Source organism: Excalfactoria chinensis, chromosome Z, assembly GCF_039878825.1.
Source record: "Excalfactoria chinensis isolate bCotChi1 chromosome Z, bCotChi1.hap2, whole genome shotgun sequence".
NCBI lineage: Eukaryota > Metazoa > Chordata > Aves > Galliformes > Phasianidae > Excalfactoria > Excalfactoria chinensis.
In genome coordinates this window covers 20,142,041-20,158,758 of record NC_092857.1, presented here as the reverse complement: position 1 = coordinate 20,158,758, position 16,718 = coordinate 20,142,041, and the positions used below count along the sequence as shown (strand labels likewise).

The 16,718-nt window shown below is 38.1% G+C and overlaps 1 protein-coding gene across 3 annotated transcripts in view; it reads right to left on the bottom strand.

Annotated features, from left to right (window-relative positions):
- Positions 1–464: 464 nt before the first annotated feature.
- SREK1 (splicing regulatory glutamic acid and lysine rich protein 1) overlaps positions 465–16,718 on the bottom strand; it is a 40,426-nt gene continuing 24,172 nt past the window's right edge. For all 3 annotated transcript variants that reach the window (XM_072358874.1, XM_072358876.1, XM_072358875.1), the window contains 6 exons: positions 15,570–15,684; positions 12,506–12,625; positions 8,887–9,390; positions 4,370–4,465; positions 3,669–3,804; positions 465–2,711 (listed from right to left, as the gene is read on the bottom strand). In XM_072358874.1, the coding sequence (XP_072214975.1) occupies positions 2,559–2,711; positions 3,669–3,804; positions 4,370–4,465; positions 8,887–9,390; positions 12,506–12,625; positions 15,570–15,684 (1,124 nt within the window). In that variant the 3' untranslated portion in view covers positions 465–2,558. The remainder of the gene's footprint in view (positions 2,712–3,668; positions 3,805–4,369; positions 4,466–8,886; positions 9,391–12,505; positions 12,626–15,569; positions 15,685–16,718) is intronic.

Here is a 16,718-nt window from a genome sequence, read left to right as displayed (position 1 = left end):
GTGTATTTGGGTATTTGGTGTTTAATCTTTTTTTTTTTTTTTTTTTTTTTTTTTTTTTCTCCTCTTTTCTCAAAACCTTTTTTAATGGGACTATTAATTCACTTACAATTTAACTTAATATGCTGCATATATATATTAGCTAGTAATGCTGCCATCGTTACCTATGCATTTTCAAAGTCATTTTTCTTCACTAACTGTGCACAATCATCTACATACTCTAAGCTATGCAAATTCAGGATAACAAAACTAAGAAAATCAAGCTAGGATGAACTGAAATGTGATATACTATGAGAATTCTAATTTCTCCCAGAGAAGGAGTAACTTATCTTTTCAAAGTTACTATACATAATACAGGTATGTTTTAACTCGTATTCACATTTCAAATCAAAAGAAGCTGCCTGAATAAGACCTGATGACCAACTAAAAAAGTTTCTTTAATAAGCATGTAACAGCAGAAACTTCCCTCTAAAGTACTTAATTTTATTGGTGAAATGGTAACAAAGATAACAAGTATACAAACAACCCCTTTGCTCTATGCTACTTACACATCATAAATAAGACAGCTGCTGCTTCAAGACACAATCCTTCAGAACCTTTCTTTAAATGTACAGATTTATCATTCTATTATCAGAGTAAGCTGTTAACCTACCAACAGCATGTGGCTTAAAAATGACAAAAATGACTGTCTATACTTTACATGGTAAAGCATTTCCTGTGGTCTTAAATGTACACAGTGGGAAGAACACTAAATCCTACCAAAAATGAAGAGTGATTAAGCAGCTTCACAATCAAACTAGGTTTCATTACCTTAAGAATTAGACAAAATTTTTGTTCCCTGTATTATGCTTTTTGAAAATTATTTTTGTAAGAATTAACTATGCAAAAGAAGAGGAAATCAAAAGCAAACTGCTAATATTCTATTAAGCCTTTTTTTATTCCTAACTGAAAGAAATTCCTTCCACGAGGTAAGGCAATTTATTCATCTGATTGTAATAAGGTGTATAATCTACCTGATTCTAGGTCTAAGTTTGTAAATATGACTCTCAAAAAAAGTCTCACAACAATGAAACTGGTTATATTAGTTCAGAGAGCACAAATCATGGTTTCACTTGAAAAAAATAAAAAAACCTGCTTTATCATTTGCTTCTTACATGCTTTCTCAAAGAACGAAAAAAGACTCTCTAACATACAACTCCTTTGTAAATTAGAACATTCCTTCCCCAAGTATTTTCCACCCCCAGCTCTGTATTAAATTCATTTTACAACACCTGATGTGTGCCAGAGAAAATGATGGAGAGGTAACAGTTAAGGCCATCCAAATGTAGTTAAGTATCTTAAGGGCTGCCTGTGATGCAGGTGTTCAGAAAATACTTCGTATTCAGCTACTATATTTGTACAGTGGTGGTCCCCAAAATGCATCATTGCTTTTACTCTATCTTTTCTGAAGATAAAAAATAAATGTAAAAATGGACTTGTAGTACTTAAACAAGTGAACTAAACATCCATTCAGGAAAATCACTTGCATTCTTGTCTACAGTATGGTGGTGGCAAAACAGCATTAGAGATGATGCAAGATTTAGCTGAAAATGAGTAATAGCACATATATATTTCTAGAAAATACCACGTTTTACGAAGGCACTAAAGCTTATGCTTGTGCTCTCAAATTTTTTAAACAAGTAAGAAAAAATTTATTTTCATAATGGCACCTGTACCATTTGCAGCTGAACAGACACACTGCAGTACATGTCAAAAAACAAAGCTGTTAAGTTCTCTTAATATACAGATGTGCTCAATTCTGGAACAGAAGAAAACAGCAAAATAAAACAACCTGAAAATAACTCAATAAGCTAACCTATTATCATCATACATGGCAATGTTCCTTCTAGGAACAGAAAAGTAGCATGCATTGTTCAAATACTTTAAGCAAATACTGAGTTTAGGGATATTAGTAAGAAATTATTTTAAATAATAAAACTCACAAACCGCAAGCAGTGAGCAAATTGAGAACATTGGGCATATACCGTAAGAACCAAAAAACTTTTCCAACAGTTGTCATTTACACCAAAAGAAAGTGTGTACGTTTATGCACCGTTTCCAAGCACATAAAGTACACATTGAAGTTTCTGTGGACTTTTTAACCCACAAAGAAAACTAACACAAAATTCATCAACAAGCAACAAAACAACCTTCAATGCTGATCTCCAGCTTCTATTTTATTTTCTTAGGGGTAGTAAAGGTTTACTTCTTTCAGTTTCTATTTAACAGCCTATGGCAAAACTTAACATAAATCATTTTACCTATAAGTACAGCCATCATGGAAATGCATGGAGTTTCAGAGATGAATAGTTCCGATGGCATATGCTTTTTCATGGTTTAACTACTGGTCCGTGCTTTCCTGCTTTACAGCAAGAAGACAACAAAGCTATCACAAGAACTGGAAGAGCTACTAGTACTATCAACATGGTCAGGTTGATTGCTTTGACATTTTCTTCCTCATTCTGGGAAATAAGAAGCTTTGGATTTCATTCCTTAGTTGAGACAGAGGTTGATTCTTTGCTTTAAACTTCTTCCATTTTAACCGAGAGGTTATCTTCGTTCGGTTGACAGTTTCCGTTCTGCTGAAGTTTGACTTCATCTGTCCTTTGCGCATCTCTGTTGTCAACATCTTTCTCAGTTTCTGAATTCTGATCCTCTTTAGCGTGGTCTTTGTCCTGTCAAAGACAAAATCTTTCTCTTAGCATTAAGGGATGTGATTTCCAATTAACTGCTGTTATTTTGACTTCATCCATTTCTCATGCATACTCAGTACCAGCAATTTAGCTACATCAGCAACTTCAGATGGCCAAAGCCCAACATCGTAATCAAGTGTTACTGAAGAAATCACCATTGTTATTGTCCTTACCTCTGATAAAACAACAAACAGTATAGTGGAACGTTAAGAATTTACCGCATATCCTAAATAAAACAGGATTACAAATTCCATTTCATATATTTTGTGACTTAACTTATGCATTTTACTAGGGTTCTCCAGTAAGCAGACATATATCACACACATCAGATATTTTATAACTGCTGAATCATTCTGAATACAGCAAGCTACTCTTTAAAGGCACATTGCTTTTCAACATAAAGGTTTAATAATTTGGAGATTATTCTTTCCTTAATCACACGACCTTCTATTTTGCAAGGGAAAATCCCATACTATTCTTCCCCAGTTCTTCATTTTACTTCCTGCAGAGTTCAACGCACAACCCAGGACCAAAGCAACCAGGGACAGGCTGCACTGCAGAGTGAAAAATGCATTAAAAAAATTAATATTTTAACAGTCAAGTTGTCCCAGAAGCCGACCGCTGAATTACAGTCAGCTTCCTGGATCCTTACACAGATACAAAGCCAAACAATTCTTAACATTTGGCACAAAACAGAAAAGGGAGAGAAACAAAACCAACATGTTTCTGTAGACCATACATACAAGTTCCTGGTGGTTGAGTAAATTTCAAACACAAAAGCTGGCCTACTAACATCTCACAAAAAACAACTTTCATCTCCTGCAGAAGCTAACCTCAATTGTTTCAAGTGGCAATTATTTGCTGAGGAGAAAGGGGAAAATGAAGAAAAAAAGAAAAAGAAAGGAGGATATTCCTTTATCACTCAATTGCAGAGCTTACCTTCAAAGCAGTGGTGCTTTTGTCAGATTTCTCCCTTCCCTCTTTTTCTTTACTACTTTTTTTCTTGGAGGTGGAGCGTTCTCGTTCTCTTCCTTCATTACATGTATCTCTTTCTCTTTTCTTTTCTTTCTTGTTTCTGTTCAAGAAAAATTTTACTCAAATCAAATTTGATCCAAAAGTAGCAAATGTGAACTACCAGAGCTTACATGAAATGTACTGCACAGCACAGTAAAGAACGTTGGTATCCTGGTTTGTTTTCTCTATGAAAGGTTCAATCATCTTCAAAACATTTAGTTGCAAAAAAACAAACAGCAACTACAACAAAACAGAGAGAGAAGAGGATTTTCTGACTGAAGAGAGCTAACGAACACATGTTTAGAGTGCACAGTGTTAGCAAAGGGAAAAGTGAGCTGAACCACACTTGAGGAAGGGCTCTCTCAGAGAACATTTGTCTCACTGACAGACAGATGATACTTCAAAAGTGTAACAAGTTTAAAATCCCTGAAGTTTTCTGATTGTTTTTTGAATTAAAACTGGATCACACTGATCAACAGAAATTGTCTGCATCCACTTTTTATCAAGGAAGAAATTAGAAATTGACTCGTTTTTTCAGAATGTTGGTCTCTAAGTTGTGTTTCAATTCAACAAAACATAGTATCTTCTTTACTGCTCACTAATGTGTACGTTTACACCCAACTGACCTTCTTGGAGAAGGAGTTCGTGACGACTTTCTTTTTGTTCCCTTGGATGTTTTAGGAGACTTAGAAAGACTTCTACTCTTCCTCTTGCGCCTTTCTCTGCATGACAAAAAATTCAAAATCAGCAAAAAACAACAAATAATAAAGTCAGGAACCATATAAAACATCTTAAAATGAACTGTCCTAACAGCTAAGTAAACATTCCTGAGTTTAACATTACATACAGTGATTTCTACACTACACAAAACAGAAGAACTTTTTCATGTTTCAGAGTGGTGGGAAAAGGGAGAATACAAAAATGAAGTAGAAGAAAAAGATTGTGTCTTTTCAGATTCTAGTTTCATGCTTACTTATCCGTGCTTGTACTTAAACCTGACAAATGAAACATCTACTAACACTGTAAAATAAGAATCTCTTCAATCAGGAGAAGAATCCAATTGAATGAGGAGGTACATCAAGACAAAAGGTATAACTTCAGCAATATAAACTTCAGAACTTAGAATTAAATACTCAGGATCATCAGAATTTCAGTTCAGCATGACTGAAGTTCAGAAGCAAACACTGCATAATACAGCTCAAGCTGTTGTCAAAATTAAAACAGAACATTTATTATTTGCCTAATGGACTACGCTCAACAAACATATTTATCACACTCTAACGTACCAAGGAGCTCTTAACAGCTCAGAACAGCTTCTTTACACAAATGGATTTACTTAGTTTCTATTCTGGAGTTTGGTTTTGAATACAACAGAACATTTATTACCTAGCTAACATATAGAGACGCATCAAAAACCAAGGAATTAATGCTTTGTTCAACAAAAATGCAAAACCTCTAGCTGTCAAAGTACACTTTCCTCTCTCTTCATGGAATAGGAAACATGAAGAACTACTGGTGAAGAACAGGAAAGATAAATGAGAGTGCATTTCAACGTATTCCCTGGAGCGTGTTCAAAGAAGGGAAACAAAGCTGGTGACAGCTCTGGAGCACAGGCCTTATGAGGATTGGCTTAAGGAGCTGGGATTGTTCATACTGGAGGAGGCTCAAGGGAGACTTTACTGGTCTTTGTAATTATCTGAAGGGAGGTTGTAGAGAACTGGGGGTCAGCCTCTTCTCTCACGTAATTGGTGATAGGACTAGAGGGAATGGCTTTGAGCTGCCCCAGGGGAGATTCAGGCTGGACGTTAGGAAATATTACTTCCCTGAAAGAATGGTCAGGCAGTGGAATGGACTGCCCAGGGAGGTGGTGGAGTCAATGACCATGGAGGCGTTCAAAGAACTTTTGGACTTTGAGCTGAGGGACAAGGTTTAGTGAGAACTATTGGTGATGGGTGGATGGTTGGACTGGATGATCCTGTGCGTCTTTTCCAACCTTGGTGATTCTATGATTCCACAAAAGATATAATTATGCATTCCAGCATTTGCAATCAACATCTAACTTCTCTGATGTTTATTAAGTCCAAGGAACCAAAAGTTAATAGATGAAGCACAGAAGGATATATTAAGACATGTTTTTTAAAACTAACTAGATTCATACTCTGACAGTATCATGTGGCCCGACCTTCTGAAGGACAAACATTTCACAGGACAAAATTTCAGAGATAGTTTTGTTCAAAAGGCTCTTAAGATTTGTGTTTGGTAAACAGAAATAAAGAGTAGTCTCAAGGTTACACTGGAGATAACACTGGTTTACTGGTTAACACGCATCTCATTTTGAACATCCCCATGTTTATCAGTACATTTTGTCATTTAAGGATACTGGAAATGCATTTTTATCTATGGAAAAAATTGGATATCTATATTGCTTTCCTGCATGTCTGTGAATAACCAGGTAACTTATTTGTGTTCAAACAGTACCAAATCTGTATTTTCAGACTCTGATTTTCAAGTGCCAACTAGGCAAAGTCAGTCACCAAAGTAAACAGACTCCCTTAAATACAAACTAAATGGGGCTTAGCAGCCCAACTTATTGTCAGATACTTCTAGAGACAGTAATAGCTACAGAAGCTGGAATAACTGTGAAATTCACTTAACCCTATTCCAGACCTCACTCAAAACAAGGTCAACTACAGTAGGTTACCCAGGGACACATCTAGTCAGGCTCTGAGCATCTCTATGGATGGAATCTCCTCAGTCTTTCTGGGCAACAGGCTCTAGGCTTCCCAGAAAACAAAACAGAAAACAACAAAAGAAAACAAAAACCACCACAACTTAATAATTAGGAAAAAAAAAAACAAAAATTTGCTGTATTTCAGTATCACTGAATGTCAGAGATTGGAAGAGACCTTGAAAGACTGCCTAAGTCAATCCCCCTGCTGGAGCAGGAGCACCTAGATCAGCTCACAGAGGAATGTGTTCAGGAGGGTTTTGAGCAACTCCAGAGAGGGAGATCCCACAGCCTCTCTGGACAGCCTGATCCAGTATTCTGCTACCCTCACTGCGAAGAAATTTTTTCTCATACTTATGTTCCAGTCTACGCCCCCAGCCTCTTGTCCTGTAATTGGATATCACTGAGAAGAACATGGCTCCATCTTCCTGACACCCTTTATCTATTTATAAACATTAATGAGGTCACCCCTCAGTCTCCTCCAAGCTAAAGACACCCATCTTCCTTAATCACCTTTGTGGCTCTGCACTGGATTCTCTCAAGCAGTTCCCTGTCCTTCCTGAACTGAGAGGCCCAGAACTGGACACAATACTCCAGATGTGGTCTCACCAGGGCAGAGTAGAGGGGGAAGAGAACCTCTCTCAACCTACAAAGCATACCACTTCTAATACACCCCAAGATGACGCTGGCCTTCTTGGCCATAACAGCACAGTGCCGGCTCATGGTCATCAGGCTGTCCACCAGGATAGATGGCTCCCTTTCCCCTGTGCTGCTCTCCAACAGGTCAGTCCCTAACCTATATTGATACCTGGGGCTGTTCTTGCCCAGATGCAAGACTCAACACCTCTCCTTGTTACATTTCATTAAATTTCTCTCTGCCCAATTCTCCAGCCTGTCCAGGTCTTGATGGATGTCAGCACAGCTTTCTGGCCCCTCCTCCTAGTTTTGTGCCACCAGCAAACTGGCTGACAGTGTACTCTATTCCCTCATCCAAGTCATTAATGAATAGATCGAATAGTACTGGTCCCAGTACTGACCCTTGAGGGAATCCACAAGAATCTAGAATCCTCCAGCTAGACTCAGTCCCACTGACCACAACTCACTTGCTCCTTTCCTTCAGCCAGTCCACCTCACTACCTGATCGTTCATATCACAGTATGTGCCTACTTCCTTTAGGTCTTTCACTGGCCAACACTGAGAAGAATCTGGCTCCCCTCTTCTTACACTCTTTATTTACATGCTCCCACTAGAAACTTGAATACTCTGTTAGAACTTCTCCTCTCCAGCCTTCTCCTCTCCAGAATAAAGAAACGCAGCTCTCGCAGACTCTCCTTGTAAGACTGGTGCTCCAAGACACTTCATTAGCTTTGTGGCTCTTCAATGGATGCATTCCAGTTAGGTCTGTTTCTCTCTTGCAATTGGAAGGCCCAGAACTGGATGCTGGATTCCAGATCTGGCACCACCAGCACTGAGGAAAGGCCAAGCGTCACCTTCCTTGTCTGCTCACAACCCTCTTCTTTAGAAAGAGCAGCTCAGCGTACTGCTGTTTTTCTTGACTGCAAAGGTGCACTGCTGACTCATGCTCCTCTTTTGGTCCAATAGAACCATCAGTTCTTTTTCTGCCAGCTGGTCTTCGAACCAGTCACCCCCCTCACTGTACCAGTCCATGAAGCTACTCCTGCACAGCTGCAGGACTCAGCACATCTGTTTGTTCAACTCCAAGAGATGTCCATCAGTTCACTTTTCAAGTCTGTTGATCTTTCTTTGACTGGCAGCACAGCCTTTTCACACACTACCAGCTCTTACCAGTTCAGTATTGTCTGCAGACTTGCTGAGAGTGTGTTCAGTCCCACTGGCTAGGCCAATGATGATGTTCAACAGAACTGGCTCCAGTACTGTTACCTGGAGTATAAGACCAACCATTGCCTTATTTTTTCTAGCTAGACTAGCTGTTCTGAAGAGTTTCAATTTCTGAGTGGTTCTATTGGAACCAGGAGTGAAGAGTCTGTGATTTTTGCGGGTCCCTTCCAACCAGCATATTGAATGACTCTATACAAGTAACCACGAAATTATGCAATGATGACTCATACTTTCATCAGGACAATGTATGATGCCTCTCCATCAAAACATTTGTTGGCTCATACACAGAGAAATGGCACAACAACCATCTACTTATTGCCCTCAAATACTCTATATTTAAGTGAAAGGCAAGCACCAGCAGCCTGACAACAGACTACACTCTTCCAGGTATGAGACAGATTTCTTTGTAATTCATTTTACTTCACTGGGAAATATACTAAACAAAAGAACAAAAACTGAATTATCAAAATGGTAGTACTGTCACATGAAAAAGAGATTTATTTTGTTGTGCTGCTAAGTTGAAAAAAGCATTAAAAAAAATTCAAAATAACAAACCTGCTGGAGCTACGCGATCTTCTTGAAGAGCTATAGCTTCTTGGGGGAGTTCTGGATCTCTTATCTTTCTTCTTTTTATCATCTCTCTCTTTTTCTCGCTCCCTCTCCCTATCCCCATCTTTTTCTTTTTCTCTGTCTTTCTCTTTGTCCCCTCCCTTGTCCTTATCTCCCTCCCTATCCCTCATCTTCTCTCTATCCTTCTCTCCATCTTTGTCATCATCTTTTTCTTTGTTCTGATCTACATCTTCCCTGTCTCTTTCCTTCTCATCTTTCTCCTTTTCCCTTTCCTTGTCCCTGTCTCTATCCCTGTCTTTGACTCTCTCTCGATCTTTGTTTCGATCTTTGTCTTTATCCCTGTCTTTATCCCTATTTCTCTCTTTATCTCTCTCCCTTTCCCTTTCTTTGTCTCTATCCCGGTCTCTTTCCTTCTCCTTGTCTCGGTCTCTCTCCTTTTCTTTGGTCTTTTCTTTTTCCTTGACCTTTTCTTTGTCTCTTTTCTTGTCCCTGTGAAAAGCCAAACACAAATCCATTAACTCATCTTAGAATTTCCTGATAAAAACTAAAACTTAGTCTTCAGCATACAGTAAATGCTCAAGAGAAACTATGTCTGTTCAAAAAGAACTATTATGTAAAATTCTACTTTTCCACTCAAGTTTACTGTGAGGGATAGAAAGTGTCTGGAAATTAGAATTTAAATTCATTTGTACTGAGAGATGGTATTAAAGTTTCTTTACCTTGTAATTCTTATTAGACATACACAGATATTCTACATTTGTCTCAGTCCTGAGACAAACGCTACCATTTCTAAATCCATTTCTTACTAAACTTGGATCCATATAACAGAGACCAGAAATTAACCAGCCCCATATGAATACTGACAGAAATCTTAATTCTACAGTGCTCTCTCACATCAATATCCTGGAACTGCTTGCAAGTCCAACACTAATAAATACAGAGAAACCAAAACCAGGGTTTAAATTTCACGGATTAAGTTCCCTTAAAAGGCAAATGTAAGGTCAAAACTCAAGACAATTCAATCATCTATAATGTTATCAGGAATTTGAAAATTATCTAACCGTAAGAAAATTTTCTAACAGTAAAAATATAAGCAAGGGTAACAGATAAGGTCAGCTTCTATAGAACAAGCAGAATTACACCTGTTCATAAAAAGAAATACCATGAGAAAAACTTATGATTGTGTTCTAGTAACCAAGTCTAATTAAAAAACTAACTAAATTATAGCTCTGGTTGGAATACTACTCTACATTTTGGCATAGAATTACTTGGAAGTGCAAGACGCTCAACCATCCCACCTAGTGGACATGCACATGAGCTGCCTCAAGGACATATGAAATCCAATAGTTCTTCAGAAAAACAGGACAAAGCACATTATAAGAAGTTCATCAATAGGCCTTTTCACATCCACAGGAACCAGACTGAATTTGCTGTTTCTTTTGGTATTGCTATCTAGCCCAGGATTTTTAAAGATTCCCAAAGAGACCCATTCAGACTGGAAAGACCCCAAGCACAGACCCCACTTTTCTTCATTCAGTCAAGCCTTTAGTTACATATTTCCTCAACTCCTCATGCACAGCAGGTTCTTTTATGAGCAGGTTCTGGCAAATACTTATTTACATGTCTCACAGATACAATCTAAGACCATAAAGATGAGACAGCGGGCTATCCCTACAATAGCAAGGGATCTCACAGTGCCACCAGAAACACCTTCCAGTTAGGTATTATACAGATGTCACCAGACTTGGCCCTTACAGTGAGTAGCTATCTTAAAAAACTCTGTCAGACAAGTGCAAGAGAGAGTAACAACATTTTGTCAGCTATCAACAAAGCCTGACTACATAAAGTACTCCTAACTGTTCCCACCGAGGTCCAAAGATTCGCAGTTCTCTTTCCCACAGTACTCCTCCTCTTAAAAAACAAAAACAATGAAGCTCCCTTTAAATGACTCAGGGCATTAAGGAGATGAAAGAAGAAAATCAGCAAGTTTTCTTCTACAAAGCATCCACACGCACTTTATAAATACTGTGTTGGAATTTCAGTAGAAATCACTGAATTTCCAGTGACTGAAAAAGGGGAAACATAACCCCATTTTTAAAAACAAAAAAAGAACTACAGGCAGTCAGTCTCACCTCCATGCCTGGGGAGGTCCCAAATCCCCCTGGAAACAATGTTAAACCACATGCCCATCAAATTCGGTGGCCTTCTATAGTGGAATTACAGCATTGTCAGAAAAGGGAAGAGAACTGATGGGAAGAGAATCTGGACTTATGCAAAGCACTTTATACATTCCTGCATTACATTCTTGTCTCTTAGTATGCAGAGACATTAATTTGTCAGACCACTCAGTAGATAAGGAATTGGCTAAACAGTCACATTCAAAGGGCTGCAGTCAATGGCTTGGGGTCAAAGTAGACAGCAGTGATGTCTGGCATTGCTCAGGGGTCAGTGTTGGGACTGATACTGTTTAACACCTTTGTCAGTGACATGGACAGTGGGACTGAACGCAACCTCAGCGAGTTTGCACCAAGTTGTGTGGTGTGACTGACATGCTAAAGATGACATCCAGAGGGACCCTGAAAAGCTTGAGGGGTAGGTCTCTGCGAAGCTCATCAACTTCAACAAGGCCAAGTGCAAGGTCCTGCACCTGGACTGCAACAATCCAAAACATGAATACAGGCTGGATGGGTGCCCCGATAGACAAGCCCCGCAGAGAAGAACTGAGGGGCAGTGGTGGACCAAAACTGAACATGGGTTGGCAACGTACTCTTGAAGCCGAAAAAGCCAATCATATTCTGAGCTACGTCAGAAGTATACCAGTAGCTGATTTTCCCATTCTAATCCTCTCTTGAGACCCCACCTGAAGTACTGCATTCCCATTGGAGGCTTCATCATGCAAAAGACTGTTAAGCTTTTAAAAAGCTGTTAAGAGTGGATACATAAGAAAGTCTGTAAAACTCATCAGAGAGCTGGAGCATCTCTCCTACAAAGACAGGCTGAAAGAGCTGGGGTTGTTCAGCTTATAGAAGAGAAGGCTCTGGAGAAATCTTAGAGCAACCTTCCAGTACTTAAAGAAGGCCCACAAGAAAGATGGGCAGAGATTCTTTATCAGGGAACATTGCGACAAGACAAGGGCTAATGCTCTTAAACTAAAGGAGGGTAAATTTAGCTTAGATACTAGGAAGAAATTCTTTATTCAGAAGGTGCAAAGGCAGGGGAATAGGCTGCCCAGAGAAGCTGTGGATGATCTATCTCTGGGAGTGGTCAAGGTCAGGTTGTACAGGGATTTGGGCAACCTCATCTACTGGAAGGTGTCCCTTCCCATCGCAGTGTGGCTGGAACCAAAATATTTTTAAAGGTCCTTTCCAACCCAAGCCATTTTATAATTTTATGTAGGTACAAACAGACTTCTATACAGAAGTTTAGGCAATTCAATATAAAGATCTATGTTTTGTTCTCTTGCCTCACAGACAAAGCCTGGGGACAGGATAAAGCATTTACGCTCCATGCTTTACTATCACTTAAAACATTCATTAGATTTTCAAACACTTTGTACTGCTAGCTAAGAAGAGAACGGTATCATTTCTTAGGAATGAAAACTCACCGAGAACGAGACTGACTTCTCGATTTCCGCCTTTCCCTAGATCTAGATCGTTTTTTCAGGGGACTTCTGGATCTGCGTCTGTCCTTGTGTCTTGAGAGTGATCTGTTGCCAGACCGACTTCTATACGAACAAGATCAAAAAGAATACTTTAATATTGAAACTTCATAAAAATTAGGTCAATCGAAACAGGAAAATGGCATAAAAATCCGGCCTCACTCAGAAAAATTACATACGGTAGCATTTCAGTAATTCATTGCCTAACGTTTTTACAGATAAGCTTACTTAAACTGGTGCATATGCTGTCCTTTGAGATTCATCATTTAAGTAGCAAGTTTTATTAGAACCTTTAAGAATAGTCTGGAAAATATCAATCCATATCGTTGTGAGATAGCTTTTCTTAGAAAATTAAAGTATATAAAATAAAAGATCAGCTTGTAAAAATAGTTACATTTTTTTTCTTCCTCAGGTACAATCATTTATTGCAGTTTTGGTCACCTGTTTGGTTCCCCAAAACCTATCACCCATGGCTCAGAATTTAGGAAAGTTATCACCTCAGTTGGAAGGATTTGTGAGCACAGATTTAAAAATTCTCAAGATACAGAATGAAAACTTACTTCACGATAAGTAAGGAATGAAAATAATGAAAATAACTCCAACAGAAATCCAACTGAAGTCTTCTGACGAAAATATTTACATCACTCCAAAAGTAATGCCTCCTATTTATTCTCATGTAAACTATAACCAGTACAAAGAGCTCAATAATACTACTAGGCATAGCAAACTCTCAGCTACATAATACTTCTTTTCAATACAGTCAACACTATTAGCTATGCATTTTTACCAGCAATGAACAAAAGCCTCCATCCTGCAATCCTCCAAATCTGCAAGGCTGTCTGAATTATCTTTCATGTTGCTGCCAGCCCTGCTGAAATATATTACCCAAGGCCTCACTGTGCTCACATCCACTGTTTGGTCTTCATAAACATTTAGCAAGCACCAATGAACATCAATGAGTGCCATTTTTTCCTGCACAGAGCAATTCAATGACAAAACTTTGCTCTCTATGCATTTCCTTATTAGATGCCATTTTGTCAGACTGTCCCTTTGCTTCCATCTGTCACACAGCAACAAAACGCAATGGAATATTGGTGGGAAGCTTCAACCTCTACTGACATACCACCAATAATCACCTAAGATGTTGCAGGCCAAAATAACAAAATAGGAGTCATTACTTTTGGAGCACTCCTGATATATATTCTCAGATTTGCTCACGAAAACAAGACTTCTAAAAATTACTATAGTCTGTTTTCCCCAGTGTTAACCATTTTTTGGAAGATCATATTACTAGGAAAATCAAATTAAAAAGGTGAATTTGAATATTAAATTTTAAACAACACATTACTTGAATACTTTGCCTGAAAGGTTCATGTACAACGAAGTTCAACTTCCCAAAGACAGAAAAGCCATGTATATTAGTCAATAAATATTGAAGAACAGGAAGACAGAAAAAAATAACAGTTCTACCTGTTTTCTGCAGCTCGAGACACACAGAGCAAGGATATACCAAAAGGTGAGGAAAGGCAACCCTTTTTTAGCTCCTGCTTTGCTCCACACATCAGTGTAGCGTAGAAACTAACTTCAGGGCAAATTAATTACAACTGAACCAAAATAAGCTCCTGAATAAAACTTGTACCATAAAGATGAAAAAGATATATGGAGATTATTAAATGCTGAAACAGGAAAATAGCAAGGATATTGTCATAGGTTATTCTTAGGGAGGCATTTGCTTCAGTGGACCAGTCTGGCTCTTTTTGCAGCATGTAATTAAAATCGTTGGTAACAGACAAAAATTGTATTTTTAAAAAGTGACATCAAGAGATATTTGAAAGCACACATTTCTTAAAGTAAGAAATGCAAACTTATTTCCTAAAACTCAGTCTAGTTTGTGCTGATACAAAACAGTGCAGACACAGTGGGAATGCTACACTAACACTGCTTTTCAGCTATATCCTATGTTACAGAAACAGCAGAAAACCATGCAATAAGGAAGTGACCAAATGAGTATTCTTGCATTACAAAGGTGCCCACTGGTCTGATGTCAACAGATAGTGTACTGGGTTGATTCTTTACTACAAAACTGAAATCTGCACTTACACCATATTTGCTGGGAGTACAACTGATGTGGTGTGCACTTCTACTCAAGCTTTTCTTTATATAAAAGAACAACAGAACTCCCATTAGAATACGTGTGAGAAAAGATGCAACAAAGTTGTTTCTGCAACATGGACAACTTACCTTTGTAAATCGTAAACTATCTACTAAGTTTTGAGTGTCTTTTTTTTGAGACTTAACATACCCAAATACTTTTATATTGATTACATAAATGCTCATAAATCACTGAAAAAATACAAACCATTTTCAGGACGTGTCTGTAAGTGTCACATACCAATACTGCCTCATTCTTGGGAAATAAATTTATGTACTAATTTTAACAGCGATCTAGTTGCTTCATTTCCTCCCACACTCCAAAGCCTGCTTCAGAAGTTAAGAAATTGAGCAAAGCAAACAAACTGAAGAAAGGCAAACTGTCCCTAGAGCTTTTTTCTCTTAGTTTCTAAAAAACTTTAACCACATTTGCGCTACAGTAAACAGAAATATGGGTTTTATTAACTCTGTGTTTAGAAGTTCAAGACAGCAGGGGAACTTTATACTAGCAAAACCAGTCAACTTATCAGTTTAGAGTGCTAACAGTAAAAGATGTCCCAGCCATATAATGCAGATAACTGTTTTTAAAATACAAAGGTCATAGAATGAAATATGTTACACAGCATTAGAAGTACCTTCCAGTGTGCTTTCACTGAATGTAATTTTGAAAACACTTAGCATCTAGAGCAAAAGAGTATCTGTTCAGATATAAAGTTTTCAATTACTCTGATCTGACCAGTATGAGCTATTTGTGTTTTTCACAGCAATACTTACTTAAAAAATAATCCCAGTAATCATCAGTACTGAAGAAAAACAGTATCATCACTCATTCCAAAAGTAAAAACAAACAAACACCTACCTGTGTTTTGAATGTGATCTTTTCCTTCTAGATCGGGATTTTGAGCTAGACCTGGATTCTGAACGAGAATGGGAACGAGATCGACCGCCTTTTCTTTCACTGCTCTTTCCAGACTCTGAGAGGAAAAAACCACTTTGCAGTGTAAGCTCAGAACATTTAAAGATCCCAGTTAACAATCTGGCACAAGTGGAATGTACCACACATAGTACAAGGGGCCTACTCTTTGCACATCTTCCTTCTTTGCAAATATCCTTCAGAAACATCCAAGAAAGTCATTGCATATACTCGTTGAGTGCAGCCATCCTGCAGCAGTACACATAAACCAGATAATTATAAACAGCTAGCTCTATTAGGAAGGGATTTATGTTGCTGCCACAATGCACAAGATTACAACACGTTTGCCTCTTGGTATATTATTAATGTAACTATTCAGAAAAAAAGACAATAACCTGAGAAAAACAGAGTAAATTAGAAGACAGGGTATAACTTTGAGAACACGTATAAAATATAAATTATAGTATTTTCTGTTCTTTTAGACATTTACACCACTGTACTAATATTCAAATTATATTCCACAAGGAAAGGAAGGGATGGAGAGAAGAGGCTGAAAATTCTGATCCAAAGGCCTGGAAGCCACCTCAGTGACCTCAGCAGACTTTGGCTTGGACTCTTTTTGAAAAGATTAATGTTCTGCTGCTTTACACTGAGGAAACGTTAGAGCTGTTTTTATTTCAACGCCAAAAATGAGAAAAAACTTGACTGTTTCCAAAAACTCAACACTTCCCAAAATCTAATGTACATACACTGAAAACTAGGTCTGTTAATAAAATGACATAACCTCACTGATCTACCGAAAAAGGATGATGTTAATAAGTTTAAGAAAATCAGACTGTCTTAAGCTGTGATTTAGAAATTCAGAACAAGTCTACAAAAATCAACACTGAAAAGAACCATCTAACCTCTCAATCCATGAGAGGTCTTCCTCCTAGACCAGCCATTTCAGTGTTAACAGGGATCAAGCAACTAATATGGATGAAAAAGAGTTTATTACAACACACTGTTTTATCCTAAATTCATTTCCTGATCTTATTTGCTCACTCTTGAGCCAGCATGAAAAAAAGCACAGCAACAGGGACAAAAGTAGTCTGC